Below are 21,970 nucleotides of genomic sequence, written 5' to 3'. Positions count from 1 at the left end.
ATGTGTACCATAAAGGGCTGCGATCACCTTGCGGTGTTAAAGTACTGAATAGGTCCTGAAACCGGTTTTCAACGCGGTGACTAAATTAGTGCAATCGTGATGTTACGTTGTCAAGGACATCTTGGTCCAAATGTTGCTTCTTCACAAACAGCAGGAAGTTCACAAATATTCTGTGGAGTCTGCCGCTTCATTTGTGCACTCTTATTAAAGACAATAGTCTCTCTTGGGCTACTTAAACACGGAAATTTTAGTCTGTCTGTATGTCTGTCTGTCTGTCTGTGACTCCATGCAGACAGCCGGCCAAACTGAAACTGAATCTGTGTACTATCAGCCGAACTACCAGCCAAACCTAAACGCCTAAGTCCGGTTGCAATCTTCATACTTGTCAACATTGTTGAACAAGAACAAGACATTGCGCAAATACAACTTAGAAAAGCAATTCATAAGCGCTGTTTTCAGTGTTACTTTATTAAAAATTCATGGATGCTTGTTTTTTCGCAATATCTAATGAAATGCTACTGTTGCCCGCGCCGCTATAGCTACTGGCGAAATTTTAAGAAATCAAACGGCAGCAGTAACAAAATGTTCCACTAGATAGGTTCCATATTCCGCTTGGAATGCACGTGGAGCAGGGAAACGAGGTTCTATAAACATTGTAATAGGGTGCCTCGAATCGGGCGCATCTTCGTGGTTTGGCAGTGCTGGCATCGAGGCACCTGGCCTGGAGCAGTGGAACGCAGTAAATTTAAATTGACTTGAGCAAACCTCTAGCATGTTTACTTTTGGAGGACTTGGACCTTAAAAAATGAAAAAAGAGAAGGCAGCATGTTCCTCCGTGTGCTAAAAAAAGTCGTCTTGTTTATGCGTGTCAACTCGCATCGAGCCTGGGGGCTCAACGGGCTAGTGACAGGTAAGCGAAATCGTGCAACTACGTTGTTAATACAAATGATAGCAATAGAAACTTTACGTTAGCGCCTTCACTTGAACCATAAATCATACTGATCAAGGTAGCTTTCTTGTTCGACTGATGTATGGGCAGCCAGTGCCAACTGTTTCCCAGTGCCCAGTGGGTCCCAGTGTCCGTACTAATGAACCAAATATTTTTTCTTGCTTCATTGTTGTGATGCCGGAAGTTCTTTTAGATCATAAAAATGTTTTCGCAGACCTAAGTAAAAATTCAAAGTTTTGGGCGTCAAAGGGATTAAAAGAAAAATTACGAGCTGTTCCACTCTGTAAAGGTGGATATCCAGCAAAGCTATTTAGCACACAATGCAGAAGCGACGCAGAATTTCGGTGAAAGGTATGAGCAAATTCGATTTCTCTTGAGCGTTGATGGTGGTCATCCCTGAGCAAAACACATACATACACGTAAAACACTTTTATTTTGAGTCTACAGATCTTGAAAGTGGTGCCTACTGATTACTATAATATAGAAGATGCAGTCCAAGTGATGAGACATATAAGTTTGAGGTCTAGGTTATGTTTGTATCTTGCAAATGGTGCCTATTTAAAGATGACAGCCTTTCTTGATCTACTTAAACGCAGAAATTTTGGTCTGTCTGTATGTATGTCTGTCTGTCTGTCTGCCTGTCTGTCTGTGACTCGATTCAGTTACCCGGCCAGAGTGGAGTAGAAGTTGTGCAATAGTCTTATGTACCCACAGCGAAATCTGAACGTCTAAGTCCGGTGTCAGTGTCAATACTTGTCAACATTGTTGAACAAGAACAGGACATTACGCAAATATAAGACAGAAAATCAATAGATGAGAGATATTTGCAGTGTTCCTTTATTAAAAAAATTCATCGATGCTTGGTTTTTGCGATAGAAAATGAAATACTACATCAACTTCAGAAAACCATTGCCTGCTGTTGCTCATGCTACCTGGCGGTATGTAAGAAATCAAACGGCAACAGCAACTAAAGGTTCCACTAGATAGGTTTTACGTTCCTTTTGGAACACTCGTGGGGTAGGGCAACGTGGTGCTCTAAACGTTGAAGTAGGGTGCCTCTATTGGCACACGTCCCCACCATACGACAGTGCTGGCATCGAGGCAACCCGGCCCGGTGCAGTGGAATGCGGTAAATATAAATTGACTTGAGCAAAACCCCTAGCGTGTTATCTTGAGAGGTACAAGACGGGAGAGGACTGGCATGAGAGGTGAGCGGGAAAGAAAAGGGAGGCCTTTACTTGGCAGGGGCACCAGTCTACTACCGCATTTCATCGACATCTGCAACAAAAGGAGCAGATACGCAGTCAATTTTTTCAATCCCTAGCATGCTTCATGCCAGGTTTACACATCATCGCCACATTTCACGTCTCGTGAAGCAGAGCTATTTGCTATTGGTCACCTTTTTTCGCACACTAGGCATCATACTTGCATCATCTGCATTCCATCAATGCTGGTGCTTTTAAAATTAGAAGCACTGCAGAATCGTTGCAGGCAACATGACAGGGGGGGGTCTCTGTGTTCAAAGCCTAGCCTGTTTCATTGTTGCTCATTCTCTCAGGTGCGTGCTGCTAGATGTTGCTGTAAACCAGCTGATGAAGGGAGGCGCGGAGAGTACGCCATCGTCATCTTCTATCACGGTGCCTTTCTTGGACCAAGCACAAAGTCAGCTGCTTGGACGACTGAGGGGCATGACCAAGTGCTTGGAGGAAGCTGCTGCTGGGGACCCGGTAATGGTGCTCTTATTTTATTTATTTCTTTATTTTATTTCAGAATACTGTCAATCCCACGAAGGGATTATTACACGAGGGGCATGTCAGTAATACAGTGTCATTTCAGTCAACAACAAAGAAGTGAATCGTAACAATCACATACAGAACATGGGAACGCAGCCCTGTGTGGTTGCTTTAATAATTAAGGGGGGACCTGGCTCTTAAAACAATTTCTTTTAATTTTTAAGTAAACTCTGTGAAACTTGTTAGTCTCGCTGCTTTTTTTTCCACTGATTTCAAATATGCCTATATTTTTTGAGTAAGTCAATTAGTTGCCAAGATAATTAGAAATAGTTAGTCATTTTTGGTGGAACAATAGGCAAAACAGTGTTAGTCATAAAACTGTAATCTTTATGTTTTCAAATGCTATGAACCCTGGTGAGTGCAATATGGGTTTTTTGATGCACCGCTTGGAACTAAATTTTACAGCTTATTAAACTGTGGTGTTTGAAATGGGCATTTGAAATGGTTCCTTGCCACTGGTGCCACCAAGGTTTATTGAGCTGTAAAATTGGTTCCAAGTGGTGCTCTTGTTGCACTCACCAGGGTTCATAGTAATGGAAAACATAAAGATTGCAGTTTTATGACCAACACTGTTTTGTATATTGTTCCTCCAAAAATGACTAATTACCTCCGATTATCTTGGCAACTAATTGACCAACTGAAAAAATACGGGCATATATTTGATATTAGTGGAAAAAAGCAGCAAGGCTGACAAGCTTCACATAGTTTACTTAAAAGAATTAAAGGAAGCTGTTTTAAGAGCAGTGTCCCCCCCTTAAGGGGCCTATTTCTCAGGTTGCCACTTTGATGGGCTTTGAACGAGCTGTGAAGATGAAATTCAAGTTTAGGTCATTAAAAAGACTGCCTTAATTGTCCCAATAACAATGACACCAATTTTGTCGCGAACTTCAAAAGATTGAGAGAGATGTTAAAGAAAACTGATGAAGCAATAGCGACTCCCCACTGACTTTTTGGTGATTTCTCGATGACGTCACACAATCTCGTTTGTGCGATGGCAGCTGCCGACCTAAGCAACCCACAGAAAACATAACTGGGCGACTGTTGTGAGGCCTCTAGTTTCATTTGATGGTATCACTTGAATGCTAACGTGCTATTCAGTCACTTATAACTCTGCTTTTATTGCTGGTCCGTATGGTGTCACTCCTGCCCATATTACGTCACTGCAGCATGAAACTTGAGTGTTTCCATATTTCTTGCGTTTTTGTCCGGTACAAAAAAAAAAACAAAAAAAAAAGAAATGTGCGTGGTATAGAGTTAAGTGAGTTACCAAAGGCAAGTTCTTTCAAATAGTACAAAGTGGTATTTTTTCTTCATGGCCCCTGTAAAGGCACCTCAGAAACTTCAGTGAACAACTCTCTGTCTTTACTGAAAGGTTGCGCTTTTCATGGCATTTACACTTTTTGTTCAATGACAAATGGAACCCTTTTTGGTTTGGAATTACATCATGTCATTTAGCCTACGTTTGTTTTTGACATAAAAGAATGCTGCACAAATGCTTTCTGAGATAACGCCTACGAGAAGAAGGGGGGTGTAAGTGGAAGATACCTACAGAATTGAGGATCATGGCAGCCAGTAAATTTGATGGTGTAAACAGGTGTGTAGCCGATTGCTTTTATAATCTGGTGACTCTTCCTGGTAGCTGTTGTATACACTTATGTAGAGTACTAGACACTGGAAGCGAAAAAAAAAAAGAGTGGGTTTTTTGTCCACCTCATAAATAATACAACTGCACTTTTATGACGAGACAGAATACTTTGCAGAAACTGAAACTGAAACAAGCCTATTTTGCTCGTGGTAGAGAAGTATTTAATAAGTGACATTTATGCCCGCTATAAAATGCGCTCAGTACAAGTGTGCACATACATTAAAAGTTATGTTGTCATTTTCCTAACCTGTCATGTCCCTAGAAGGTGCTAAATGAGGACAAGGTGCTTGTCTTTGTACCGTGTATTGCCTTTGTTGTGTTCTTTTGTACGTACGCTTAAATTCGCTCTGAACGTTCACTGCACAGACAGGAAATGAAGATGACAGAAAGAACACGAGACAATGCACAATGATTTACCACAGCCGCCCAAAAATTACATTTTATAAAAATTTACTCTGGCTTGCCAGCACCCATTTGCGAAAACTATATGCGAAGCAGTGTTCTGTGCACCTCATTTTATGCCTTCGAATACTGTGCCTCTTTGCAGGAGATTTCTGAGGTCGGCAAGCTCCTGAAGGTCCTCTGCTTGGCTTCGTCTCATGATGGCTTCAAAGATTTCTTCAACGGTGGGGCAGAGCTTCTGGCTACTGCGCTGGGTACGTTCGTCCTCGTTTTTATGGCATTTCACGTAGAAATGGTTTGGGGCAGCAAGCTGGCATTTCCTATATGGGGGAAGGTGAGCCAGGAGGCAATGTCACATGCCAAAAGTGAAGCCCTCGTAAAACTGAGATGAAAAAAAGTTAGTCTCAAGCTCACGGTAGTTTTGTAAGTTAATTCTGGCAGGCAATCTCATTAATTTTGTCTTGCTGAAATTTGCCTGGTCGTGCGGGCAGAAGCAGACGTACGACATGTACACTTGAACCTCATTATAATGTAATGGGATATAGTGAAATAATGTATATAAGGAAGTAAATTAAATTCCCCTTTAAATATCCATTGAGAACCATGCATTTGAAACCTCATTGTAACGAAGTAAAATAGACCTGTCAATGAATATAACGAACAATATCAATCTCATGAAAAACGACGCGACATAGTTTTGGCGCTCTTTGGTCTTAGTTACCCTTGCGCCAATAAATGCAAACATACAAATACAAATACAATATCAATCTCCCCTCCCAATAAAAACTGAAGTGCTCCCCGGAGTTCCAATCTTGTTCGGCGCTGCTGTTTTAAAACTCCCGTGTTGACACGCGCAGCTGAGCCAGCCATCCTTCTCGCTCAGTCGGTGGAGCGGAGCAAGTAGCATGGCTGTCTCAACACCGATGCCGACGTGCTATTGTCACAGATGTCACCGGACAAACTGACGCAAGCGACGACGAAGACGCCGTGGTCTACCATGCCCACACGTTCGATGTGCCAGTGTTGTCGCATGCACTCGATGTGGTTGACCTTCTACGTCCTTTCTTCGGCACTCATGGTGACGGGGCGAAAATGGCATCAACTAGTGATTCTGTTTGCGCCGTCGCCATGGGAACAAAGAAACCTCCTTTTCAGCGGTCGCCACCGCTGAAAAGGAAGCCTTTTACTTGCGATGTCCGAAAGACAGGATCATCACGGACTTTTTTCCAGCTGTGTCTAGCGGGCAATAAACTAGGCAGTCTGTGCATTGAGCAAGCAAAATATTTGTCTTCTATTCAATTTCCTTCGCATGCGTGGTCGCGTAGCAGTACAGTGGGCCGCAGGGAAATTTCCTTTTTTGCATGCTTATAGGTGTGCATTCCAACTGAGCATGCATTGCCCTAACCTGTTATAATTGATATAATGAAATAATGCGACATAACGAAATAATGGCGGCTCCCCTTCAACTTCGTTATAATGAGGTTGGAGTGTATGGCACTGCGGCCACGATTCTTCCAATGACTCTTTTTTTCTGTCACAAGTGGTGTGTTAAGCTTGTGTGACTTTATTGTTTGCTCTTCAGGTGACAAGTAGCCATTTTTCATGCGATTTAATGTGAACCAGTGGGAAATTAAAATGTAAGAAATAACTGTGAGATCATGTAGAAGGTGCCCAGTGCCTCTTGTAAGGGTCTGCTTTCATGTACGTGCATGTTTATGTCCAGTTCAATGACTTGTTCAGCAAAAATGGTGAGGAAACCCTTTTTTACATGCTAACTAGAGGTCATAGTTAGCAGACGCCAACTACCCCTATTCGTAAATGTTGCCTGCAGTTTTTAATAAGAGCTCGTTAAGGGGGCACATGGGTGTTTGGGAAAGAAAAAATTTCCCAAAAAAGCATTTTTTTAGGTATCATTTTTCTTTATATTTGCAAAGTTTTTCCTCTGAAAATTCTGTACTTGGAATGGTGCCAGGTATAAAAGCCGTAGAAGCCCGATTTCAACAAAAAATAACAATTATTTCTGAATTCCCAACTTCTTCGCCACAAGTGGTATCGCAGTGATTGAGTTCTTGAGAGGTACACCCCAGCATGAGTGCTGCTAGGAAGACCGTTTCTTTCGCACTGTGGAGCTGAATGTTTAAAACATCCAATAATAGAAGCGGATTTTGCATTTTGGGTTTCAGTAGTCGTTTAATTAGCATTATTTTTATTTGGTTAGCAGGAGTACTTCAAACCTAGAAGTTAGAATTGATGTAAATTTTGTATGTGATTGCAAAACAAAACAAAAAAAAAACTGCTTCCCACGTTTAATTCTCCACAACTTCTGGTATCTATTCATGCCTTGCTGGTAATATTTTGCTGAGTAGTTTTGCCCCTAGTGTTCTCAAAAACAATCGAGGGATATTTTTAATTATCTCAAAAACTAATTAACTCACATCAAAACTAATTGTATATTTGAAATCAGCTAAAAAAAACTAAACAAGCCCATGATGTTGCACCAAAATTGGTTTGAAAGCAAAACGAAGTTTCTAAGACCAGTGTGCCCCCTTAAATAAGAGTGGGGCCATCATAAGTTTCATATGTTATCACATCTGTGCATGTGTGTATATATCTTTGACAAGTGTCACCAAAGGATTCAGCCATAGTGCTCTTGGATTGAAAGCACGTAAGCAGTGTTAAGTGTAACTAAGGAATTTAAAGATTGAATCAATGAACGCCCACTGTCGTGACCTTCGTGGTTTTCTTCCAGAGGTGCTGAAAACGGTTCATCTGTTGGGCAAGTCCGGGAAGAATGCGTTCACCCCTGCACAACGGCTGGACGACTTCACTGGCGTGGACAAGGGGTCATCAGAGCTTGCGTCTCACCCCAGCTTTGGCTTCAAGGGGGATCTGGTCCAGCTGATCGGCAACATGTGCCACCGACACAGGAGCCACCAGGACCTTGTATGTAGTCTGCAATAAGTTGGCGTAGCTGTCGATGACCTTACTGATCCATATTTTTTAGGGCTTTTTCAGTGATAAAAATTTTTTATTGCATTAGGGCAGTGGGTCATACAGCAAGCCCATAAATGAGTTTTTAGGTAGTGTAAGGTCCTCACTATCTAGTGATAAGCCGTTTTCTTTTTGCGAATTGATGAGGATGGTTATGATGATTGGTAGTTGTATCCCCTTTGTAGCGGGGTGATGACGCGTCATCTTACCAAAAAAAAAACTAAAAAAGAAACTTACATACCTATGTTTTACACTTTTCATTTAACACTACTGCTGCTCTAGAGCAGGCACAAAAAACTTGTTAGGCACAAAATACTTTTTTTTTCCTGTTACAGGTGGTAACTGTCCTAGGCAATATTCCCCTCTGCTTTTCGTCCATCAGCATTCTAATCTTCTTTTCGTCCCCTCGACAGCCTTGAAGTTAACTCCCTCTGTGCTACCCTTAAATCCTAGGGCTTCTGGAAGCCGAATATTTCCCTTAAGTAGATTTGGATGGATACCCTCGCATTATAACACTATGTGCCGCATAGTTTCTGTTTCTTTTCAACACACTATGCATACCCCATCATTTCGTGCATACTTCCCCACAAAGCTCTTAGTTCTTGACAAAGGACAAAGTTGGCTTTGCCACTGAGCACTAACTAAATTTGTTTCTCCGCACATCTGTTGTTTTGTTGGCTTTTCTGCACGACCTCAAAGCTTAGAAAGAAACCCAATGCACGAGGTATTGCAGCACATCATGTTCCACAAATGCTTTTGCAGTGCAGCAAAACAAAAAATTTGGAAACAAAATTTTTTCCTTAAGGATTTGTTGAATCAAGGGTAGTTGTACTGAAGACAAGCTGTATGTGTCTCTGTGTGAAGGCTTTAATTTGCCTGTTGTATGCAAGCAGGTTTTAGGTCTTTTTACGTTATTATTGCCAAAAATATTTGCGGAGCTTGAGCTCTCGTCTCTTTGCACAGTGTTTTTTTTTGTGCCATGGTAGTACTGCTGTCTAAACTTGATATAGTAAATATCAAGTCAAAAATTCATTAAATCGGTTATTAAATAGGCAATTTTTTCTAGTTCAGTACAACAAGAATTGGGAAAAGAAAATATTATCTAGGATAGATGTGCTGCAGACTGGCTGTACTTTGTGCCTCTCTGTTTTCATTACAGATCAGGAACCTGGATGGCATACCTGTGATACTCGACGTCTGCAACTTGGATGCCAAGAATCCGTGTATCCTTTTGTTGAAATTTCGATTTCAAAGGAGTGGGGAATTTTTTCTTTCATAGTATGGGGAACGTGAAGCTGTGTACAGTGGTGCAAGCAGCCGTGAGTTAGGAGAATTACACTGTGTGCCAGGATGTTTCTTTGATAGAATCAGTGAAGTGCTCCAACCTCTTTTAACCACTTATGGCCGAATCCAATGAGTCATCCTCTATTCCAACTAACAACAACTTGGCAAAGCTGCCAAAGTTGCATGTCACAAAACAACCAATAATTTTATGGGAGCAGTGTGTGCTGTTTTATTACCAGGTGATCACTGAATGTAGCAATAGAAGATTGTTTCATCTTATGAAGGGGCTTCTATTTTTCTCTTTATATTGACATTCTTAACACCACGCAATTTCATGCAAACTTAGAATAATGCCCTTGAAGCTGTATATAATAGTGCATGATAAATCTCATGTCCTTTATAGGGATAATTTATAAAAACCACCAAAAAGACTTTGTGCTACCCCCAAAGCAGTAAGCGTCCAATACCCTGACCTTACTGTATGCATGTAGTGCATTAGATTACAGTTGAACGCCATTATAATGAACATTTATATAGCAAATTATCGACTATAGCAAACTACGTACGAACTTTGGTTGGTCACGCTTCATTTCAATGACACGTATTTTTTAATAACGAAAGTGAAACTGTGAGAGCCGTGCACACTATTGAATATAACGAGGAAATATTTGACTAGTAGGCTGAGAAGCTACTTGGAAAAACTCCCGGCGTCCGAAACTGCAGAAGTAGAAAAGGCCCCTTTGTTCGTGGACACCGTTGAAAACTTCATCCTGCTCAGCGCTGTGAATAGCCGCCAGGCAAAGATCATATCCTTCCTCGAAAAAATAGGAACGCAAGCCTGTTTTGTAAAATGAACTTTGTTCTGTTGTAATTTCACGTCTGATGTTCTTGTTAGTTAAGCTCGGAATGCCACAAGGAGAAGGATAAGGGTTACCTTGTTTATAGTAGGTTCGAAGATTAAAATAATGCGTTTTTGTATTAAGGATTGTTGTGGGAGCCAGATTACCGATTGGTTTGAACCGATTTTTGCCTCTACTGTTACAACGAATATCGGATATAACGAACTAAATTACTCTCCCGATACTACTTCGTTGTAACGAGGTTCAACTGTACTCACTTTTAGCTGCACATCATTGGACGTTCAGGGGTTAAGAAATGTCAAACTTGGGATTAATTCATCTAAGTAGACGTAATTACATACCACCATAAATGACTACCGCAGCAGTAGGATAAATTAAGGGCTGCCGTGTTCTCGTTATTCGATGCTTTTGCAATATCTAGCGAGCAAAAGGATACTAGTTCACAAGTCCGTGACCCTTTCATACACTTCTGCACTTTTCATCCGTATTGATTCGTGCACAAAGTGAACTTGCAAAGCGTCTTTATTTTCAAATGAACTTTCGATTGAAAGAAGTATTGCTGTTTGCAGCTTTCACTCTTGCCACACTCAATTGTGTTTGTTGTTAGCTCTCTCGCAGACAATAATTCTCTGGTTCAACGTGTAGGACGGGGGTTTTGTGTCGAGTGCCGTCCGCTTTTTGCTTTGTTATTTTAACTTGCACTTTTGCAATATCAGTGCAGTGAGGTAAAACTAGCTTTGGCAAGGTATGCTGGAGCTACTTTAAAAGGGCCTTGAAGACAAAGTACACTTTGTTCAGCTTGAATGGCGTAATATACGGGGAGGAGTGAGATAATAGAGGCAAGCTCCAAATACGGATATCAATGTGTTAACTGTGCATTGCCATTCAAGTGATACGATAAAATTGAACTGGAGGCCCCATTGCAATATGTTTCTTAGGGGTGGCTAAGGTCGATGGCCGCCAATCGCACAAATGAGATTTTGTGACGTCACAGAGGAATCGCCGGGAAGTGGCTGGGGGGTCACCACTGCTACTTCTGTTTTCCTTTATGTCTGGATTATTTATTCAAGATTTGCAGCAAAATGTGTATCGTTGTTATTTTTTTTAAACAGTCTTTTTAAAGTGGCACTGACACAAAAATTTTGAATCGTGTTCTATTTTTCTGTTGCGCTAAGTAGCTAATGACCTACTTATCATGTGTAGAAATCTCGTTTGCTTCAGTGCGCCATGGTTGTTTAATTAAAGACGTTTTTAATGCGGCCAGTCGCAGTTTCGGTTTCAGGGGGTGCTGCAAAAGGCTGGATTTGGTATAAACAAAGCCGCCCACGTGACTGTCGGACGGATATCACAGAGCAGAGCTGTCATAGCACTGTTGATTCCGTGTCGGCAGCAGTTTCTGCTAATGCCCCTACGTACTAATCTTGTTAGCCGCTTAATTAAAAGGTGACTGTGGACGTGATGCAGGCGCCGCGAGTGCAAATTTTGGTCGCGGCTAGAGAACGACGAGCAAACCTTGAGACAGTAGGTGGGGATATGCGCGCTAGGAGCAGCCGGCCAGTCTGCCTATAGGTCCGCCTACAGATCTGTGTTGGGCTTGACACTGTGGCGGATATTCGATTGCTGCTCTTGTAAGCGGTGCAGATGACGATTTTTAATGCAATTCGCCATTGCATCATTAACTCGTTTCTCGTATGTGCTGCCTTGTTTGGGACTTGAGTCCAGTTTCGTGCAGCGGTAACAAGATATCGCTCGAGCTACCTGCGCCACTTCGCGGTTGTGGCCGCCGCCTATGGAGCAACCGGGCGACTCTCTCAGTACGTGTTTCGTGTCCCTGGCGCGTTTTTGCGTCCAGTGTAATAACAGCAATAAAAATAGAGTGCCTGGAACCACAGTAGAACTTGGGTCGCGGCCAGCTGCCCAATGAGCCGACAAAATACCGGTGCCTCTGCCGCCAACGATTGGATCGTTCGTTGCTCGAGAGCAGAAGTTCCGACCTCTGATCAGAGCGGCGTGCCGCCGAGAAATGCCGGCAGTGAGGAAGCGGCCAACGCAAACTCGTGACGTGTTTGAATGTTTATTTGCTCTACATCCAGGGAATGTCGATTGCGCGAGATTCATCGCTGGCTGCTCAGTTGCATTTCGCACACCCTAAAATTGATTTTAAATTTGTTCTAGGCTGTATTTGCCGCTGATATTTTGCAGGTAATATACGTGTGTTCATACAATTTATCTCCGAAGTTATCTCGCCTTCGAAATTTTGTGTCAGTACTCGTCTAATGAACAAAACGTGTATTCTGCCTTCATGGCCCCCGTAAACATCTTCAAACTTGCAATTACGGTTGATTCACTTGTAGGAGAGTTCGGAGTCATGCAGAAGCCGTTATCACCTTGACCCATCTGTTGCTGCCAGTCATCATACAGTACGTGACATTGGCAGTGAGGAACCTCCTGGAAGGAAACCTGGAGAACCAGGCTGTTGTGGCAAGCTTGGTCCAGCAGGGTGTCATTACCGATTCACCTCTCATTCAAGAAATGGGAATAAAGTTTCAATAAAGCTCACCAGGTGGCCGCTGTTGTTTTCAGACACCGCTTGTGTGATCTTGCGTCCATAGCCTTTCAAGCATCCTGGGCTGGGCGCTAGTGTGTTTTTTTTTTTCTTTACACGAGCTTAGCTTTTCACCTTTACATGACAACTAAAAATCATCATCATCATCAACAGCCTGCTCAGGTCCACTGCAGGGTGAAGGCCTCTCCCACTGACTTCCAACAGCTCCTGTCTTGCGCTGCTCGAGTCCACAGTTTACCCCCGAATTTCTGTATTTCATGACCCATCACTTGGTATCCAGTGTGTTACTCTAATTGTCCAGCGGTTGTCGATTCGTCTCACTACAAGGCCAGACCAAGTCCATTTCTTCTTTACTTGAACTATGATATCCTCTGCTGTGGTTTGTTCTCTGATTTAGGTAGCTCGTTTCCTGACCCTGAGTGTTATACCTAACATTATTCGTTCCATGGCCCATTGAGCAGACCTAAGTTTGCTTTCCAGTTGTTTAGTAAGGAGCCAAGTTTCAGCTCCGTACATCATCACTGGCAGTATGCACTGGTTGCATATTTTTCTTTTGAGATATATACTGTGTAGAAGTGCTATGTAGGTAACCTCTGTTTCATTGTCTATCAAGGCTACCAATAATGTGTAAGCGTGTACTGAATGAAACACTTTTTTTATACTGTATCAATGCCATATAAAGGGGTTTAGTGTAGTCTGCGGAGTTTTCTATCACTTGATTGGCAACATGGATGTAACACATGTGTTAGTACCCTTTCCTAATTCCTAGCCTGTTCTCTCAGTTCTTGGGAATCCAGGCTGTTTCCAAAGCGGTTAACTATAACCTCGGTAAACAGCTATTATTAATTATTGCAGTAATTCATCGTTAACTCGAAGTCCTAAAATCCGCTGAAAATTTCGATATAAGCGGAGTTTCAAGTTGAAGGGGGGCAAATACATGGCGCCTATGGGAGGCACGGCGAAAAAACGTTTTCATTTAACCGATATTTTGAAATATCCGAGTTCGAGTTAATGAGGGATTACTGTATTATTATGGGTTATTATTAATTAGAATAATGTTGGCGTTTTTACAGCCTATGAGCACTGTGAGTGTCCTCATTAAGCATTCTGACAATAGTACCGCAAGTTTGTCGACTACAATGTCCTCCCTTTTTTAAAAGATCCATGGTTATGCCGTACCATCACTCGCAACATTTCCTATTTTCATGTCCTTGAGAGCCTTTCCTACTTCCTGATTAGTAACTAGTGATGGTGGTAACACGCATTTATTTTATGTACAAGGGATACAAAGCGCCATGTTACGCTTTAGCCAATTTTGGTGCCTAGGGGAGAGGGATTAGGTAATGGGAGTTGGGGAAAAAGTAGGATACATCCAAGGGTACATCCAATTGGGTGTGGAATCAAAGGAAATGGTGAAGACCAGAGTTCTCGACGAAGTTCCGTAGAGCGGCGAGCAGGCGCCGTTCTTCGCTCTGATTGAAACTGCCTGGATAAAGCCAATCATTAAGGCTCGGTGGGATTGCCAATCCTACGGTTTTGAAGGCTTGTTCGCGACAGTCGGCAAAACGAGGACAGCCCCACAGGATGTGTGCAATGTCATTATTGGCTGAGCACCGCGAACACTCGGGGTCATCTAGGCTGCCGAATCTTGTGGCGCGAAAGTGTGGGGTTCTTGCCGATCCAGGTCTAATCCTGTGAACGATCGTGTGCCATTTCCGGGGATATGCTATGACATTGCAGGTTAAGCTTGTACTCTCAGTAGTTTCCCCTGATCTAATGTAGGTGGCGTATATTCAAGTGAAGAATTGTTCTGCTACCTTTATTATCTCGTCCATGTTGCGCGTAATGTTACCCTGCTCGTCTCTGAGAGCGTACACTGTCTTTGCTGATGGCAGGCTTCCTCTTAGTTGCTTTAATAGTTCCTCCTATTTGCAGCGTTTCCTCGATCACTGCCATGTTATATGCACGAATGTCGTCTTTTTTTAGATGCGACTGCATCTCATTCACTCGCCTTGTTCCTCCATACGGCGTTGTTGTTGTCCGTCCACACCCCTCCCCCATTTTCCTCGCCGCGCGAGCTGCGCTCTCCGCCGCTCACCCCCTCTCCTCTCAGATAGCGAACACTCTCTCGCGAGAGGCATTGGACTGGATTCGATTGGATTGGATTAAAGTGGATTGTGTTGGATTGTGTTGCGTCATAGCCGCGGCAGGGGGTTCACGGCACGTTTCACGCGATGGGAGAATCAACCTAACGGAAACAACAACGGAACCCCCTATGCGTCGCATCTACACAGGGGTTCCCGCGAGGGGAGGTGGGAGAAATTTTTTGACTGCTGTTAATCAATTTATACAGCTCTGCTGAGATAGAATAAATATTTTTATTCATCGAGCAGAGGCTGATCTCAATTTAATCCACCGCCACTTGACATCTTCATGTTCTTACGCTTTGCAATTAGTTCCTTTGTTTTCTTAGTCAGTTTTCCGGTTTCTTTTCTACATAGCTGCGCCTTCGTCAGTTTTTCAGTTTTTTTCCTACGCGCTGCTTATAACACAGCTGCTGCAGATTCTGTGATTGCTATTGTTAGGCTCTCATTTAGCTTGTCTACACTATCCTCGTTCTCCTCGTTTAGACGCGCAAGTTTGTTTTGGTGAGTTATTTTAAACTCTTCCGTCCTGGCTCTGACTCCCTGCGGGGTTTCTTAGATTTCGCAAGTTTCCTTCTTTCTCTTTTGATATTCAGGCTTAGCTTGCATCTAACCACCCTGTGATTGCTGCTCTGAACCTTACTTAGCGCCTCTAGGTCCTGCACAACACATAGTCTGGGCTATCACTTAAAATGAAGTCAATTTCGTATTCTGTTGTACCATCAAGACTTTTCCATGTCCATTTCTTATTCTTTCGTTTGTAGAAGAATGTGCTCAACATCCACCTGCAGTTCTGATGTAGTCCTAACTCAAGGGGATACCCCACAATTCTCACATACACGATCAGGTGGAAGGGATTGGTCAGCGGCGATAAGAGAGAGAGGAACTTTTATTAAGCAAAAATAGGTTGAAAGAGCGAAGTCTGGCCGCGACAGTAGCGGTTCTGTCCACGAGTGAGGCTTGGACTCCCAGGTCCGAGCTACGCAACACTCCCTCCCACTGCTTGTCGAAGGTTATTGATGGGAAGGGGTCAAGAGGGCAGCCCCACACGGAGTGGAGGAGTGTGGCAAGGATACCACACGCGGGGCAGTTAGGTGATGGGTACTGGGATGACAGCAGCCGTCGGATGCTTATGGTTGCAAGGTTAAATATTCACACATTAGTTGTTCCCAGTGGCGGATTAGGAAACTTTGGGGCCCGGGGCTACTCCGTCGTCGGGGCCCTGATGATGATGATGATGACTCCGCTTTAATATGCAAAAATGTTCGAAGCCGATTTTATGCTCTCTGATCAGTGATAAATTATATATAGTAATATTACGCTTTCCAGAAAATAATTTCTTGGCTTGATGTCTAGTATTATATAACGGATTTTATCACGCGTAAAAGTTAGTATGGTTTGATTTCCGGTCTATCACAGATTCAAAATTAATCGAAGCGCCGTGTCGGCCTGCACACGAAATGGTACAGGGGAGTATTTTCTTTGAAGCGTATTTTATTAAGCGTTTGAGGTTTGAGGTTTATTGTAAACTTCTCCACCTGCATATATTGGAGGGCTCGAAGTCCGCGCAGGCAGTTGTCACTCACAGACATGTGCCAAACAGCCGCCACGGCTTACGGGCGAAAATCCTGTAGGTTACCCGCGCAGACGAGAAAGCACGCTTAGGTTAGAACACGCGCCGCCTTTGAAGGAGGTTTAGGGAAGGGGGGGGGGGGGGGGGGGGGGCTTAGACATGTCGCGCAACGCAATTTTCCTATCCAAGCACGATTACCACATATACGACAACCAGAAAAATGTCAGTTTTCGGGCTGGGGAGCGGTCCGCTTCGTGCGTGGGTTTACGCGTGGCCGTCGAACTTTCAGCGTCGATGAACTCCTGTTGCGCAGCTGTGATGGCCTCGCCAGTCGGCAAGCCGCTACAGATTAACGGGTCCCCTTTGGGTTGGAGAGCGACAGGTGAGCACGAGAGATAGCATCAGACAAGAGTTTAATTGGGATAGGATGTCTCTGCTCACCCCCGCGCTGCTTCTCCCGTCGGTGACGCGCAACAGTTTTAGTAGTCAGTAGTTCGTTGTCAAACGGTAGGGTCGTTTTTCGGTCGCAACTGGCAGTGGAAACACGCCATAGCTTCTCGTCTTCATTCTGGGTATACGACGGAGGCGAGTATGTACAGGTGGACCTCTCGTTTCTGAGCCCTCAACAGGTTTGCCACGTCCACTGTTTTCCCGCGCTCCTTCGGGGGTTCCTCTCCTCCTGCGGCCGCGCCCAAGCGGGACCAGATCTGCGGGCCGCCCTTTGGTCCACGCCGTCCGCCGGCTCATTCCACAGCGAAAAGCGCCCACGGGGACGAACAGCTTACCGTCCCCGAGTCGCGACGGAGGTCCGTTTTCAAGGCGGCATCGAAGGGGTCGCATGCAGGGCGCGTTTTAGATGCAAAGCATCTCTTAGTCATCCCTGAGCCCTCCGGCGTCCGCACCTTTCCCCCTACACTATAAAAAAGAAATAGTTAGCGGCGGCCGGTTTCAATCCCCCGACTCTCTGGTTGCAACGGGAGGTACGCGGCGCTCTTCCCACTGCGCTACATAACCGAGACAGGAGCAAGTGCTACGAACGTGCCTTATGTCCTTGACTCATTCAAACTACGTCAAGAAGCTACTGATGCAACGAAGGCACGTGAAGCTGAACGTCAACGAAAAGGACGAACTGGAAACTTTAGAGGAGGACGTTGAATTTCCCGCGGGAAAGCTGTGGCGGGAATCGCCACGCGCCTTGCAGCTCAACCGGAGAAGCGGACGAAGAGGCTGGGCAGCGGGGTAGGAGCGTGGGCACGCAATAAAGAAAGACGAGAACCAGGAGGTGTCCGATCAGGTAACGCTGGTGTCGGTCTCTTCGCTCTCTCTACATTTCTCTGTCTCTGCATGGGGGTTCACACTACGTTCTCATTCGTGCTCCGATACATGAAACAACATGACGGCAACACAACGGAACCTACATGGAACCCCTATGATGATTCGCATCCTCCTCATGGTTCCCCACGGGAAGATGGTGTAATTTTTTTAAGTTGACAGAGCTTTCGTCATCCCGAAAGCAAACAGACGTTGTTGTTGCTTTGTTTGGCGTCCACGCCTGAGCTCTTCACACCGCTTAGGCCTGCTGATTCCCCAGCTCGAAGGTAGCCGCTGGCCCGGCGGCCTCTGCGTCCACACGGAGTGGCGCATACAGAATTACTCTCGGAATGGAGTCGCGCGGACATGTATACCTTCCGCAACGCTTCTGGCTCAGACAGCCTGCAGAGGCTACAGCGCAGAGGGTCGGGCTGAAGCCGAACGACCCCGCGAGTGGCCTACACATTCTTTGAATATCTAAAAACCAATATACGTATACGCTGACCATTCAGCGAGAAATATCGAGTTGATATCAATCACGCCTATGCGATTAAGCTAATCGGACTAGCTTTATCGAACGGGTCTTCATCGCAATAAACTTTTTTTGTCAACTGCTATACATTAATTTTTGTGGTAGAAACAGTGTATGTGGCCGTAGGGGAGGGCTTAAGTTGTCAATAATTACATATAACGTCTCTCAGGCCTAAAGAATTTACAATGTTCTTCAGACATTATTTCATTATTCGTATGCCTGACCCTTTCTTATACCGAAACGTGCGCATGCCGAAACGTCGGCGTACTTCGATGTCCGTGTACCGAAAAGACTACCGAAAGGAGCTGTGCCGAAAAAGACCGTAGCAGTGCTCGGGACCTTTTTTTTGTGCCTTTTTTAGGCCCGGTCAAGCTGTGTACCCACGACTGTTGGTCCAAGACGTCTTCTCATAAACCTCGGGAAAACAAGGAAGATGAGTTGAAATAACTAAATTAAATTGAAATAGACTCGAAGGTTGGAAGGTTGTCAACCATAGCGTGAGCCCCTTCTCCCGCCCCCCTTCCCACTTCCTCCCTACCTGTCCCGAGTAAGTCAGCTTCGGTGTGCAGGTGAGGTTGAAGCTCCTACCTTCACATTTCAATGCTGGCAGCGAGCACACTCATGATATTTTTTTATATGATCGAGTGGGGCCCCTGACAGCTGGGGGCCCGGGGCTGCAGCCCCCGTAGCCCCCACCTTAATCCGGCCCTGGTTGTTCCCCACCCCGCATGCAGCCATCCGCTCTCAGCAAAGTGCAGGGCGAGCGTTGGCTTGCGGTGGGTCCATTGCTTACGGAGGCAGATAAAGGCACGAGGCGTCAGGGTAGAACATCACGGGCAGCATTTATTGCAGCTTTCAAATCAAATATGTTTCATACAGGCTAATGGTACGCCATAACCATAACATATTGGGACTGAGGGATTGGATAGTTTTAGAATGATGGGTATACCGTCCTCCGCTATAGCCGCTATAGCTGCTATGCTAAAGCTCTCTACATAGAGAGTTTTCGCATAGCGGCTAGCGGAGGCGGCTAGCGGAGGTTCACGCTACGGCGGCAGGCTACCGGGACCCGACGGCGTGTTTTCAAAACGCTTCGCTGCACAGATCTAGCACCCACGTGACACGTGTGATGTCACTGCGCGCGCTATCCTTTTGAGCGCCTGCTAAAACGAGCCCACCATTCGAGCTCTGCAGCCTCGATGTAGAGTACTCACGCGCTCACGGCTTGGGTTCGAGCCACAGCAGGTCTGTCTCGGTGTCTCTGTTTCTTTATCATTGCGTAATTTTGTTTTTCTAATTTTTTTTTTCTAAACTTAAATTTACGAGCTTTAGGTTTGGGGCGCAGCACCTGACCACGTTGAATTACTAATTCTTGCTAATTCTTCGCAACAGGACAAGTTCCCGCTCCCCCTTCGTCGCAATGTGCTTTATACGATGCCGCCAATCAAGCTTACTCTCATAAATAATACCCAAGTATTTTAAAGTTGTCACTTGCGGAATAAACTCCTCCCGCTATCTAAGGCAGAAAGTAACAGGCACTGATACGGGGAATACCAGGACCGCGCACTTGGCAACGTTAATGGACAAATTCAGACTTGACAGCCACCTATCGACAGAATCCCAATAATTTTGTGACTCCTGATAAAGCTCACGGATGTCTCGTGCTGCTGCGAAAAAGGCTATATCGTCCTCATAAACGTAACCGCAGACTTCATTGCTGGTAGGAATGGATCTCATCAGTATGTTAAACAGAACCGGAGAAAGCACTGACCCTTGTGGAACGCCTCTTGTCTGATGTAGTGTCGAAGTCTTAAAACCATTTTTCGAGCAAAAGAACTTGCGGCCAGATAAAAACTGCTGAATCCATGAAATAATGTAATATCCCGAATTCTTTAAGTTTAGCTATAAGGACGCTGTATTCTACACGGTCGTATGCTTTCGCAATGTGACAAGCGCGCAGATTTGTTTGTTCCTGCGGGCAAACTGGATACGACTCTCCAGGTCCACATGGGCGGACCAAATAGAGCAGCCTGGACGGAAGCCAATCTGATGTGCACTCAGTAAATTTTCCCTAGATAGGAATCGAAGTACACGGCCGTACACAATTCTTTCGATCAATTTGACTGAGTTACTGGTCAAGGCAATTGGGCGAATGTTGTCCGGGAGAAGGCCAAGACTGGGTTTTTTTAGTAGTGGTATAATTTTTGAAATTTTCCAATCTTCGGGCACCCATGCTTTCTCCAATGACGTGTTGATAATGTTTAATAGATCGTGAGGAGATTCCTCAAAGAGAAGCTTTATCGGTATAGTCGAGATGCCGTCGGGTCCTGGGGAAGCTGTCGGGAGGCGCAGAAATATATCCGCCATTTCCTCCATCGCGACAGAGTTAAAGTCTGTTGCCTTCGTCAAATAACCTTTTTTGCCTCACAACTATAGTTTTTTTTTATTTTAAATGTTCCAATGGATATTTCACGTGCCAAAGCTGAACCTGGGTCATGGGACACACCGTATATGGAAACGAGCGATCATTGCAGGCGAACAGTCTTTTTTTCTTTTTAATATTTTATGCGAGCAGAGGAGGGTATGAGGGTATGTCTTGTTCTTTACAGTGCGATTACACATGTATGCATGGCTTTATTCAATGAACAGCTGAACACCTTTCCCACACCCTTTCAACACCCTAAGAAAAACCAAAGGTGTTGAAGCTGATCAACACCCCTTTTTTCACACAAAAAGGGTGTAGAGCTAGGAAAAGGGTGTTGAGATTCAAGAAAAAGGGTGTAATGGGCTCCCAACACCCTTTTTCCACTTACGCTACACCCTTTTTGGCCAAAAATGTAAAAAAGTATAGCGTGTAACCTTAAGTTTAAATTTACCGCCGATTGATTTTTTTCCCCGACATTCACCCGATGATGCATATGGAAGTCGGCTTTTTACATGGTCGTGAACCCTTAAAGAATTATCAGTGGTTTTTAACCGCGAGAATTCCAGGGACCCCATTTGTTATCGCAAAAGCTAAGGGGGCCTACGACGAAATGGAATTTTCGTTTGCAGGTATAATCGCCCACACATCAATTTTTTATACCCCCCTTTTACTCCCGCCTGTCTCGCCTGTTAACGTTGCGCAAAAAGCGAACTTTAAAGCAGCAGCTAAACGTACAAGTCAAACCCATATGCAATTGAGCAGAGCCACTATCTTGCTTTGGCGGCCAATGTCGCCTAAATAAATGGAGAAAGAGGAGATCGTTGTGGAGGTATTCTCGGGTACCCTGAAGTGTTCCTACGGACCTCTCGATGTCCGCGGACCCCATTTTAGAGCTACTGCTATAGGTTCTAAGTCTACTAAGCTTGGTCTACTAAGCCTGGGGAACCTGCACCCCGCTCTTCCCGGTTCCTCATACTGTTCGGTTTAGTAGTTCAAGGAAACTCGTATGGGCAATCTTTCGCCAGTGGGCACACATTCTGGCAGCCTAAGCTACACTTCCGTGGACTACTCTCTGGCTTGATTACGAGGCTCACTTGCTGTCGCTAAGAGTACACATCAGGACACAAAACAATGCGGGAAAGACCAATCACGTCGTTGCATAAAAGGCTGTTTAGCACTCTGGGCCCCTTTAATGTCGGCCTCACTGCTCAGCGCAAATGCATTGCTTTGAAGACTTATTCCTGATGGCGATAAAAGATGTCTGGCACTGAAATACGAAGGCTCTGCAATTAAAATACCACCGCAGGACCCCGTGTATCCATATCGAGCCGGACGCGGTAGGTTACTGACGGTGCGCATGAAAAGTTTACTCACGGGGAAGTATAAATAGAATGCTTACGTTTCAAAGCGACGCACGCAAATTTACAGCATCAGTTCCTCCCCCTCCACGCACGCACGCACACACAAACACGGCACGTGGTTCACTTGGGAAACA

The 21,970-nt window shown here is 44.6% G+C and overlaps 1 protein-coding gene across 3 annotated transcripts in view; it reads left to right on the top strand.

The window, feature by feature from the left end:
- LOC144152939 (ataxin-10) overlaps positions 1–17,485 on the top strand; it is a 38,626-nt gene extending 21,141 nt beyond the window's left edge. Inside the window, exons 7-11 of one of the 3 annotated variants that reach the window (XM_077684521.1) lie at positions 2,508–2,676; positions 4,935–5,043; positions 7,539–7,732; positions 8,940–9,003; positions 17,286–17,485. In XM_077684521.1, coding sequence (XP_077540647.1) covers positions 2,508–2,676; positions 4,935–5,043; positions 7,539–7,732; positions 8,940–9,003; positions 17,286–17,362 — 613 coding nt within the window. In that variant the 3' untranslated portion in view covers positions 17,363–17,485. Of the gene's footprint in view, positions 1–2,507; positions 2,677–4,934; positions 5,044–7,538; positions 7,733–8,939; positions 9,004–12,334; positions 12,509–17,282 lie in introns of those variants that run through there. The other 2 variants (XM_077684522.1, XM_077684520.1) reach the window with 2 other exon arrangements.
- The last annotated feature ends 4,485 nt before the right edge of the window (positions 17,486–21,970 follow it).

This window comes from Haemaphysalis longicornis, unplaced genomic scaffold, assembly GCF_048455015.1.
Source record: "Haemaphysalis longicornis isolate Haplotype H1 unplaced genomic scaffold, Haemaphysalis longicornis Haplotype H1 scaffold_9, whole genome shotgun sequence".
Lineage (NCBI taxonomy): Eukaryota > Metazoa > Arthropoda > Arachnida > Ixodida > Ixodidae > Haemaphysalis > Haemaphysalis longicornis.
This window is presented reverse-complemented; position numbering and strand designations above follow the sequence as displayed.